Here is a 12,795-nt window from a genome sequence, read left to right as displayed (position 1 = left end):
GTGTGGTGCCCAAAACTGAATGCAGTATTCTAACTGCAGCCAGACCAATGCTGCATAGAGAAGTATCACTCCCCTGGACCTGTTTGTCATGCACCTGTTAATGCAGTGGTTTTCCACAGTCAAGAAATGAATGAAAGCTAAGAGCTGGGATTTTCGAAAGGGATCCTTGTATTTTGTGAAGGGTGCCTTGAGTCTAACAGAGGGTATCTTAGTATAGAAAGGTGCCGTTCTAATTAAGTGCCTCATTGTCATATGTATTAAGGCCCTCCACATTTAAAACTGGCCGTAGGACGCTTTACCTAAACCTCATTTGACAAGGTTTAGATAAAGTACCCCCACGGGCATTTCAAAAAAACATGGGGGATTATACACACGAGGTGAGGCCATGCTGGAGTGTTCTAATTAGAACATGGAGCAGACTTGATTAATCAAGTGCCCCAACACATTCTAATTAGAACATTAATGTGCTCCAACACACTCTAATTAGAACATGAACCAGCACATGTATAGGCAACTGATGTGCTTTTCTATTTGTGACACAGCCTTTCACCCTAGTATGTGCCAAAATAAAACCTAATATTTATCTAAAGCTTAACATCATCATGCCATTAAGTGATGCTTACAATTTCTGTCGCTAAGAGATGTAGTATCCTCATTTTCTAGACAGATAAAGCACAAAGCGGTTAGGCACCTTAGACACCTGAGTGACTGGCACATTTAAAAGAATGAAACAGATAAAGAATGAACAGAAGAGATGTGCTTAAGGGGTGCATCTACACAAGACACTTAATGTGCATTAGCCTAATAACACTGTGCAGTAGTGTGTCATGGCAAAAACCATGCTAATAGCCTACTGTGCAGTGTTATTAGGCTAATGTGTAGTAAGCATCACTAAATAACCATGTGCCAGAGCCACTGCACAGTAACTTTAGGTACTGCACATTTAGCTAGTAATTTATTAAGGAAGTACTAAACTAACTGTGCAATATCTAAGGTGCATTAATGAATGTGTAGACATGTCCAAGCTTATACAAAGAATCAACAATACAGACAGTTTCAAAAGCCGGGTCTTCTGGCTTTTGTTCATAAACCTATACACTGTATCTTGCATTACACAAATGGACTATACAAACTGTTTTTCTGTTTTTTTTCAAAGGAATAAAAAGATTCATACACAGCTTCTAGCAGGTGCTGTTTCCTTCTTGAATACCTCCCTGACTCCTAAAGCCACATATAATTAATATCATAATCTAAAACTGTGGGACAGCAGGGCATCTTTACTCTTCTTACGGCAGAGCTAGATTCAGTCTCTCCAGAGAAGTTTTAAAAGCGTAGCCATGTTGTTCATATTCATATAAGCTATAAGTCCAGCCTTTTTGGCTAGAGAGTCAAGACGGACTCCACCTTGCATCTTGACATAATAAAACTGTTGGATTTTAGTCAGACAGAAGAGAAAGTTATTTCTTACATTGTTTTCCCCATCCACCCCCTGCCCTTTGTTTACAAAGGGAAAAAAGAATGGCTGTCCCCAGAGCTATCATTTGTTTACTGCTTTGTCATGCTGCTTGCCCCAGCCCCACAATTTACTGGATGATCCTGCCAAAGAAGACAAAACCTATTTTGTCAGAAGGGTGTTGACAAGGCAGCAACAATGGATAGAAGGATAATGTCCCTGTATGTGAGGCACACCAGGACAAATTTTGAGAGCCTTCCTTGTAAAACTAGAATTAGATACATTCTGAAACCAGCCTGCTGCATGTGTAGAGCAAAATGAAACAAACAATGGTTTGCTTAACCTGCTGTCATTCTGGCCTCACACTGATTATGTGGCTGTATCATTAAAAAGAACTCCACCTAATGACTACTACAACGGTTCCTCACCTGTGCAAGCTGAAGTAACAAAGTCAAAAGAGGAGTGAGGCAACTGACAGCTAGTCTCCATCCTTGCTTTTACATTTTTTGCACTGAAGCAATGGGATTGATGGAGTGTGTGTCAGCAGCAACCTCCCCTGGAATATTTTCGTCATAAATACGCCCACAGCATAAGAACAGTGTGGCCATTATCTAAGCCAACCCCTATGCCTATGCCTATCTAAGTCTTCCCCTATGCTCAGGCTGCACAAACATCTGGAAAGCCATGTTTAAATGTCCTCTCAGACCTGCCCTGGCCTAAAAGGAATCTCCAGGGCTAGAGATAGAAGTTACATATAGACCAGTATAAGCGATTGGAAACCAGTTCAAATCTGTAACACAACAGAAGTTTAGTGCACGTGCATTGTTTTCAAAATGGCCCAAACCAGTAGAGATAAACCTGGATGGATGGACTGAATTGATTCAACCTTTTTGACTGTCTGTACTTAACCTAGGTGTCACAGAGCTGGCACAGGGCATAGCCAGAGTTTAGCCTGAGCAGGAGAGGAGGGAGGAATCAGAGAGTTTATAACTTCACACTGCTGATTCCTGGATGACTCTTACTGAGCCTCAGGCTGGTGATGTGTGATTTCAGAGCAGGCATAAATCTTGAAGAACAGCTAGGCTCAGTCAGGGAATGTAGAGGTAATCTCACCTCTAGTATGGATGGCTGAATTCCTGAATTCAACTTGCTTTAGATTATTGTCCTAAGTTTATTCTCCAGTGATTACCAACTATCCCCATGCTGCTAGCAAATTAGACATTATTGTTATTGCTCTGATCTTATGCAGCATGCTAGTTGCTATGGTTAAACTGCCTGTTCACCTAAATAAATAGATTAGCTTTCTCCAACAAGGAAAAGGAATAACTGACTAAGGATTCCTGAAGGATTTGCAAGTCACACATCAGTAAACAAAATCTAAGTGTGAATCAACCTTTTAGCTACCACTGTAGGACTTCATACCAGAGAAAGAGAAAACAGCATCTGAGGCTGCATACACAAAAAACATTTAGGGCCCCTTTCCATTGCGGAGACATCATCTGATAAAATCAGAAATTACAGACAGGGAAGAGATCTGTTAGGCACAGTCCTATGGATTGTTGTCTATAACAATCACTCAAATGCCCTTTCCAGCCAGCAAAGTAATGCTGGCTTCCCCCAATTTTCTTGGGAGACTGTTCCACAGCTTATTAAGGTCTCATTGATAGGATTTTTGTATTATCAATAAAAGAATGACCATTGAAAATATGAAAGTGTTTGAATGAAAATCACTATTAGAAGTATCTTGAATACAAGGGGAAAATCAGTAGAGTCATACAGAGGACAAACTATTGATTGCCATGAGGTAGAATGTCTAGGTTACCCTGTACTAAGAGTGGTACAGCAAGTTAAACTCAGAACATGCTTCCTTTCAGACGTTTGTGTCTTGGCCATTTAATGTTTTTAAAAATGTGTCTAAATACATATATCTATAAACACAGCATCCACATTCACTGACTGTTTTCTTGAAGGCCAGATGAAAAATACATGGGGAAAAATGACTAAATGTAATTTTTTAAAATTTGTCAAGACTTTCACAAATGCACTAATCAAACAATGTAAAGGCCTTCATATCATTATCTGCAAAGAGCTTGTGGATCACCTACCTCACTCAATATGAGCTATGAGTCTCTTCCACTTTTTTACAGTGATGCAAATACACACAAGTAACTTCATGCAGGTGTCAATCACAGACTCCATCACATAAAATTCCACAAAAACATAGATTGGCTTTGCAGGTCAGCCAGCCTAGGCTCCATTGGACCAAGAAAAGGAAGCAATTCCTAATGTCTACAACCTTTTCTGACTCTATCAGTACTCACCCTTTTAAACCAGGGTACAGCTGAAATATCTGGATATTTCTGCTGTTTGCCTTTACCATGCTCTCAATTATTATAGCAATGTATGCAAAGAAATGTATATTTCAAGACAGTGTTTGAATCTTGGATTTGAATTTCCATGCTTTTGTGATTTTCCTGGATTATAAAATCTGCTGCCACTCAGCCTTTAGAGAAGTAAAATTGACAGTGCAAAATACTGGGCTAACACTGAGAATAATACATTCCTCTAACATACCTGAGTTTGGCCATTAGGTACCACCTTGTAGGTATTCTGGAGTTGTCCACTTATTGATTTACCTGATTTAACAAGAAAAAGAAATAAACACACTCAATTACTACTGGCATTGGTCAGAACAAAGCAAAACAGTAATTTATAGGAAACCAACAACTTAAGCTTCTTTCAGAATGATTTTTTGGAGGTTGTGAAGGTAACAATTGTTTACAGATTATTCTTTGTTCCAACCTACAAGAGGCTGTATTTCCATGTCTTCAATAGTGCTTCGGAATAGTGCACAGTCTCCCTATGCTTGAGGAAAGTTGTTTGTGCCTGAAAGCTTGCAAAGAACTTTTTCCCTGTCTATTTAGTTGGTCTAATAAAAGATATCACATCTACCCAAGGAGCCTTGCTTGCCTATCTTCCTAGACCAACATAGCTACAACCAACAACCCTTCAGTAGTACTTAACATTCATTTAGAACAACTCTTGTCCCCCTAGTGTTAATGGAGAAAACAAAGCGGGTTCTTGGGGTTTTAGTTCATGGGATGAATGAGTTTTAGAGACTATTATTTATTGGTTTAAGGTTTACACAGCAATGGTGCTGTAAATAGAGGAGGAATAGTCCATTTTATTAGACTCTTTCTAAGGCCAGGTACGGACACTACACTTTTACTGGTATACATGATTGGAAACTGGTCTATACCCTCCACCAAAGGGCGAATGTGTGGTCTGTTTGCTACGATGTAATCTATGCCACTTAAAGAAAAACAGGCAACTTAGATCAATTCCCCCTTGGGCTTTTTGAATGTCTGCACGTAGCCTAAGGGTCTGATTCTCTAATCAAACTAGTGCACATGTCTTTACTCCTGTGTATAGTCCCTCTTAAAGCAGATGGGCTCTCGTGTGGGCATCAAGGTACAAATAATAACAATATATGTATTGAGGACTGGGCCTCTCCAAAAATGAACAATAGAAAAATATTTTGTTTATAAGAATAAATATAAATTGGACCAGTTCTTGAGTGAAGCTGAGCAGCTATAACTCAAAATCATTGTGAGGAACAGGCCCATTGTGGACTAAGGGTCGGATCCTGCAGCAGTGAATGTCAATGGAAGTTTCACTGGTGACTTCAACAGAGACAGAAACAGGTAATAACAACTTCACTTACATTCTTCAGAGAGGAAAGAATGCTTGCAACAACACATGTAGTGCTTGCTTTTTTCACTGAAGTTTACTGCAATATTTTTCTGTGTATACATGCATCCTGAGAGACTTCATAGCAGTTTATATAGACAGTTACATGAAGAGGCAGATCTAGGATTTGGCAAAGGGGTTGTAGGAACAGCAGTGCATGCTGCTGCTGGAGTGACTGCACCTCAATGCCCAGCCTTTACCGACCTTCCACCCCGTACCCAACGGGTCTGGGTAGACCACATTGTGGGAGCCTTCAGGGACTTTTTAAAGGTCCCAAATCGGCTAAGAACCACCCGGTCTTCTCCTCTCTGCTCTGAGACACCCCCACCTCCCATCTTTCCCCTCTCATTGCTGCTGCTTTCCCTACTGTGTGGGGATGGGGGAAGTTCCACAGCCACTCCTGCCCTTTAGCCAGACCATGCAGAGGCTGGGCTCATCTGGGACAGCTACAGTGGCAGCAACCATGGATGAGAGGTAGGATCCCACCTCCTCACCCATCACCACTGCTGCTGTCCTCACTGAGCCCAGGTCTGCGCAGCCTGGCTGGGGTGGACAGGAGCAGATCTGAAGCTTCCTCCACTTCAGGGACAGAGGCAAAAGCAGCAGTGGCAGCCAGAACAAGGTAGGAAAAGACACGGGACATGGGGGGTGGGGGGAGAGAGGGAGAACATGTCTCTGAGCATGGAGAAGAGAGGGGGGATTCTCACCTGCCTTGGGGACTTGAAAAAAGTTCCCAGAGGTTCCCATGGCACAGTCCAGTCTGAAGCGGGGTACAACAATGCCTACACCCCCTCTGGGACTGCTCCTGGCTGTGTGTACCAACAAGTAACATGATTTCTAGAGTATAACTAGTTATTTGAAATGTATGCATGACGGACCACCAGCCATAGGTCCCCCACCAACTCGGAACAAAATAATGGCCTGATTATGAAAGATGCTGTGGGTCTTCTGATTCCTGCCAAACACTTACACCTTTCACTGAAATTAAGCACTTCATGTTTCCAGGTGGCATTGTATAGAGGATAGGGCCAGAGGATCAGATGGCCTGGATTCTAATTCTAGTTCTGCTCCTGACATGTGTTGCCTTGAGCAAGGTGCTTCCTATGTTTGATGCTGTTTTTCCTCCCACTCTCTGATAGCATTGGCAGTTTGAAGTAATAATTTTTCAATAAATGGATGGTCTCTCACTCTGTACGCCATATAAAACAATGGGTCTTTTAAGTAATACAAACACACACACACAAAATGTAGCTACTCACAAAAGGCCTTAGGAACAACTTTCCATTAGAGCCCCAAAAATCAAAATGTGTACATGAATTATGTGGAACTGTATAAATTTAATCTGAGTTTGTGTATATATTTAATCTAATCTGCGATCCCCAAGCAACAAGCACATCATTTTAATTATGGAAACTCCCAGGCCAATCCAAACTATGAGCCAAATGTTTCCGCAGACAGTGTACTTCAGTTGGACACTTTATATTGCATTTCTTTTTTGTTTTCTTTCTCCACAGTACCTTCAACATGGGATTTCATAAATTCCAGATATTTTCTGTAGGAAACTAGACCCAAAATAGTTCCTTCAGTTTTTGCCATTCAGATGAAATACACCATGTAGATTTTTTTATTTAAACATACAGGAAATCTGACTGGGGGTGAATGGAATGGGTGGCATTTTAATGTAGTTTATTTTTTTTCTTTTTGTGCCCAGTTTCTTCATTGGATTGCATTTTACTCAGTCTTTTCTAATATGCTACCCTGTCAATAATGTTCAAAGCACTCCATTTTTATTAGAATTCTCTTCTTCCAAAAACATCACTTCACACTTCCTAAATGTCCATTCAATTTATGTTTGGACCGATACCCACTTAAACTTCTGGAGGGTGATATCAAACAGAATTATTTTATGACACGAATGAAAATAATCTGCTGGAATCTTTTAAAAATAATTTGTACTTAAAGAAATGTTGTTCACTTGCCATTCTTTTCCACCTGCTTGCAGAACTGCAAAATGAAAACTGGATTTGGTTGGTTAATTCATTCTTCCCTCTCCAAAGAGTTATATGTAAAGTTTTGGTTTTTTGATTGTGACCTCAGAACATAACTGAAAATGTTTTAAATGACTCCGGTTTTGCCCTGTTTAAGGGTTTTAGAGCGCAGACAGGAATGGCAATGACAACTCCTCCCCATTTTGCTGCTATGAATTCATACGCTGGGATTTCTTCCTCTAATCTAAGGCATATGCTTACTCTAAGAAGAAAACAATTTCTTTTCCTCCATCACAAAATTTGTCCCTGCCACCTCCCCCTCTACACCAGAAATGCATGGTGGCTATCAACAAGCTACCCCAAACATCATTCAGAAATATGTACATAATACAGTAATGTAAATATTATTGGTGGGAGAATGTCAATATTTCAGCTTGGACAATATAACTACAATGTTTATTTGAAGACCCTGACTGATCACTATCAACCCTTACTGGGTCCAAGAGATTTGATCATTTGTCTAATAATCCCTTTCTTCATTCATTAGATGAGGATCCAGTAAACCCAGCCACTTCAGAATTCCCCTGTAATAGCCGATACAGGCATGGGAGAGAGACCTTCTGATTACTGCCCCCTCACACCCATAGTGCCTATATGTTGCTACACTGGACTGCTGTGGTGCTTGTAGCAGGCTTTGGCAATGACCATAGATTAGAGGAGTCCCTGGGGCTGCTCTAATTTACATTGAGAATCAGTACAATCCTATTCCAGAATATGTGGTGGTGTCCAACAGTCCCCCTTATTTTTCATGAGCTATGCTAAGCTTGAGCCTTGCTGCTGCTCAGAGCTGAGGGCCCATGTTTAGCTGAATCTTATCCAAAATTGGGCTGGAAATCTCAAATGAAAAAACCTCTTCAGAGATTTCTTATTTTTCCTGTTTCCAGTCAGACTGGAAATACAGAGACCATATTTGCATGAGAGTTCATGACATGCTTTTGATCAAAAATTCACTTGAAGAAATGTTTGTGGAAAGCAAATAAAAAGGGACTGTGACTCTGCAGACACAAATTACAAAAGACGCTACATTTTGAAATGTCTTTATCTGATACCTTATGCAATGGGGGGTGAGAGTTTCACCTGACCAGGCATTTTTGAAGCTGTCTGCAACTGTGTATTTGTGTTTGGTCACAGCTACAAACTTCTTTCTGTGGCCAGATAGGGCGAAAATTATCGCTTCTGTCTGAGCCCTGAATGTCCACAAAGCCAACCTGTGTTTTCTAGTCAAATACATTTTGTACAAGCCTTCCTCTTCTTAGTACTTGGCCCAAAGAGTATAAAATCAGAGCTATTGCACCACAGAATCTCCTAAATTAGCCTTGCAAATTATACATTAGGTGCGATTGACTCAAGTGGAGACAACATTTCACAGCTCACAAGACCATCACGCTCTCTTGCTTGTCCTTTGTTAAGGGAACCTGAACAGTTCAATTAAATGGAAGAAGGGACAAAGACTGTCTTTCTTAGGTCACTTGTTCCAATCCTGCCCAGGACAGAGAATCATTACTGTGTGTCAAGTGTTCACTGTAAAATAAGCATGATACAAGCTTCCAACCAAACAGGGGATTCTCAGGTAGGAAGGAACATTAGTTAATATTTGTGACATTTTTTCAATAGTTGCTGCAAAGAAATTCAGGTTTCAATGGCACCATAAATAAATGGTATTAAATAAAGCGGGCAATGAGGAACTGATTATAATAATCCCCTGCTCTCAGAACAGCATCCTGAGTTTTGGAGATGTCCTGTAATTGAAGTAACAGTGCCAAATTCTATGGCATATTGCCACCAGCTCAGGCTTTAACTGAAACAAACAACAAAACCCCTAGTATGGCCAAAGAAGGATGTCTGTACTAGCCAAAAGTGCAGAAGCACACCAACAGTACTTGAAGCATGCCTAGTTCCAACACTTTTAGAGTTCTGCCAGCTCGTAACACACATCCTTCCATCACGTGTAATTTAAACAGAAAATACTTTGGTTGTGCAGATGATCTCTTTTGAAACATTGTTCCTACAATTTTGCTAAAGAATTTGCTAGACGCGGAGGACTAAAATCTATACATACCACTGACTACTAGGGCTGTGCAAAACAGCACTGTTTCATTTCGACTTCCATTTCGCTGTTACACCGGAACAGTGTTTCGTTTCAAGTTTTGTTTTGTTTCAAAAGCACTATTCCATTTCATTTCATTTCATTCAAACTGTTTCACTATTTCAATGCTATTTAGACATTTCGACCATAGGTTATAATGGGGAAGCACGAAACTGCCTACAACTTCGTACTTTTTGGCAGATTTGGATGAAGACAGCAAGGATGGTAGCTGCTTCTGAGGGTATGAAGTCTGCCAAGTTTCAAGGAGATTGGTGCAGGGGTTTCTGGGAAACTGCACCTCAAATCTTGAAAGCAAAATTCATGGGGGGGGGGAGGGGGAAGGGGGATGTAGCACCACAGGGAAAAGCAGAGTAGTACCTGGGGAGTCAGATGTCTGGCAGGCTGTAGTGTGTCAGAATTCCAATGTCTGTATTGAGTCCATGAGTTTCTGTACCTACTACCTAGGAGGTTGATGAAGTGCAGTTCATAGGTTCATCTGTGAAAAGTGGTTTGTAAATTCAAACAAGCACTGAACCTTGCTAACCTCATCACCAGAAGCCAACTTCCTACAGCCCAAAACACACTGAACAGATCCAGGCCATGCCATGACAAGACATGCAAACCTGCCAAGAATATCTCCAGTATGGAGGTATCTTCACAATACAGTACAGATCTCCATCAGTGCCCTGATGGAAAATATGCAGGAGACACAAAGCAACAACTGCACACCAGAATGAGTGCACATCAAAAAATCTATTGAAGACAAGAACAGAACACTACCTGTCTCCAGTCTCTCAGGCCTGATCCTCAAAGGGAATTTACAAACTGCTTTTCACAGATGAGCCTATGAACTGCACTTTATCAACCTCCTAGGTACAGTCCAAAATCATGGACTCAATATAGACATTGGAATTCTGACACATTACAACCTGCTGGACATCTGACTCCCCAGGTACCTCTCCACTTCTACCTGCTACATCCCCCTTCCCCCAGCCTGTCCCTTACCCCCTGATGCATCCATTTCCATTTTCACTGACTGACTTTCTTGCCTGCATTGCATGCCAGCCTCTGGCTTCTTTACTATTCCTTCCATCCATGAAGAGCACACACACCAACTTAGGTGCTTCCTCAGCCTGACAGAGGGTTTTTCAACATGGAAGCTGGCATCCCAGGCACCTAAGCTTAGCTCACCTGTGGCCTCACAACTCTGCTGCTCCAGCAAGCCTCAGGCCTGTCAAAGACGTGATAGGTTTGGGCTTTCCCCAGGTAGAACTGTGTGCAAGCGTGTGGTGACTGGAACTTATGGTACCTCCTACCCACCTTTCACCAAGGTGGATCTTTGGTCCTGGCATTTCCTGGGGCTGCTGTGCTCCCGGCAGGCCAACCAGGCTTCCCGACCCTGGCAGAGTGCAGTTTTAGTGGTCATGCCCAAGACCCGGGGGCTCCTCCTACCTCTCAGCCCCAGTCCATACCTCCAAGTTTGTCCTGGCACAGGAGCTCAGCAGGGATATATTCTTCCTGTGCTGGCTGGTGATGCAGTGAGTGCCCCCTCCAGCTCTGAGAGCGGGGCATTAAATGGTTTTAAAAAAATGAAAAAAGGAAATAGGCGCAGACAGAGTGAGGAGGGTGGCATTCACTCCATCTGTCCCTGGAGCTTGGAAAACCCCAGCAGTTGGAGGTTCACTTTCAGGAACACCAGCTGCACCACCAAACCAGGATCCAAGCAGGTACAGTGGGGTGTCACTACTTCACCAGCAATGCTGAACACCCTCTCACTTGCAACACTGATCGGTGGACAGGACGGTGTTCCTGGGCAACTGTGGCCAGATCCGGCCACATCTGGCTGTAGCTTGCCCAGTAAGCCAAGGGGTCCCACAGCAGCGGCTTCACGTCCTCAGTGAGACAGGCAGCCACCAAGGCCTGAGTGCTACCTGCCTGATGGTAGGGCCTGGTGCCTCTGGACCCCACCATGGAAGCCATGCCCTTGGTCCACATTGGCAGCACCTGTGGTGGAGGAGGAGACTGGCTGGTGGATGGCATGCTGGCATGGGACAATGGATACCCGTCTTCCACATCCTGTCTCCACCATTCTGCTTCCCTGACTCTCTTCACCAGCACCTCTGTCCACTGATACAGGCTTTGGCTGCTGCATATGCTGCCCTTCACCCTCAGGTCACACATGGCGGCCAGCACATGGACCATACTGGACCAGAAGGGATAAAGCCATTTCCTGATGCCCTCCTTCACCCACCTCACCAGTGCCTGCATGTCTGGTGACAGCGGCTTGCCCCAGCCAAGAACATTGATCCCCTGGAAGCTCTCCATTTGGCTCTGAAGTTCCCTCACTACAGGGATCACCTGGCTAAGGAGGGCATCGCCAGCACTGAGGGTCTCAGTGGCCTCGAGGAAGGGCCTGAGGAGCACCAAGATCTGGGAATGCTATCCCACTCAGCTCTGTTAAGGGGGCCACTGATCCCAATCTCCCTGAGCAAGGCCATCTCATGGATGGCCTTCTGTTGCTCCACCAGCCTCTTGAGCATCAGGTATGTGGAGTTCCACCGAATCTCCACATCCTGCATGATTTTGTGCTGTAGGATGTTCAGCTCTGCCTGTTTGTCCCACAGCATCTTGCTCACCTTAATGGTCCGGTGGAAGTAGCCTGCCACCTTCCTGCATTTCAAAATGAGCTTGCTAGTGGTGCTGGCGCCATCACCAGCAGCCTTGTCTCCCTCCAAGGCATCCTAGACAGAGGTAGAACTTGTGTACCACACAGCAGATGCCAACAAAGCTGGCATCACAGACTGCCTTGATCATATTGGCTCCATTGTCAGTGACCATGAACTCACGGGTGAACTCACTCTACCCAATGAGCCACACCTGCACCAAGTGGGTCATGGCCCCCATTATCTTGGTTGCTGTGTGGGACTCATCCATCATCTTGGCTTGAAGGAAAGCCCACCAACGGCCTGACTAGTCACACCACCCTGTGAGAGAAAAGTAGGCATGATCTCCGCCCTGGCTGCTCCAGATGTCCAAGGTGAAATGTAAGGCCACCTGTGGACCTGCCTTGCACAGCTCCTCCCCCAATTCATAGATTCATAGATGTTAGGGTCGGAAGGGACCCCAATAGATCATCGAGTCTGACCCCCTGCATAAGCAGGAAAGAGCGCTGGGTCTAGATGACCCCAGCCAGATAGTCATCCAACCTCCTCTTGAAGACCCCCAGGGTAGGGGAGAGCACCACCTCCCTTGGGAGCCCGTTCCAGACCTTGGCCACTCGAACTGTGAAGAAGTTCTTCCTAATGTCCAATCTAAATCTGCTCTCTGCTAGCTTGTGGCCATTGTTTCTTGTAACCCCCGGGGGTGCCTTGGTGAATAAATACTCACCAATTCCCTTCTGTGCCCCCATGATGAACTTATAGGCAGCCACAAGGTCACCTCTCAACCTTCTTTTGCGG

At 43.6% G+C, this 12,795-nt stretch overlaps 1 protein-coding gene across 13 annotated transcripts in view; it reads right to left on the bottom strand.

The window, feature by feature from the left end:
* ABI3BP (ABI family member 3 binding protein) overlaps nucleotides 1-12,795 on the bottom strand; it is a 295,005-nt gene that overhangs the window by 190,442 nt on the left and 91,768 nt on the right. For all 13 annotated transcript variants that reach the window (XM_059720568.1, XM_059720572.1, XM_059720574.1 and 10 more), the window contains exon 6: nucleotides 4,028-4,089. In XM_059720568.1, coding sequence (XP_059576551.1) covers nucleotides 4,028-4,089 — 62 coding nt within the window. The remainder of the gene's footprint in view (nucleotides 1-4,027; nucleotides 4,090-12,795) is intronic.

Source organism: Alligator mississippiensis, chromosome 1 (assembly GCF_030867095.1).
Source record: "Alligator mississippiensis isolate rAllMis1 chromosome 1, rAllMis1, whole genome shotgun sequence".
NCBI classification, from domain to species: domain Eukaryota; kingdom Metazoa; phylum Chordata; order Crocodylia; family Alligatoridae; genus Alligator; species Alligator mississippiensis.
This window is presented reverse-complemented; position numbering and strand designations above follow the sequence as displayed.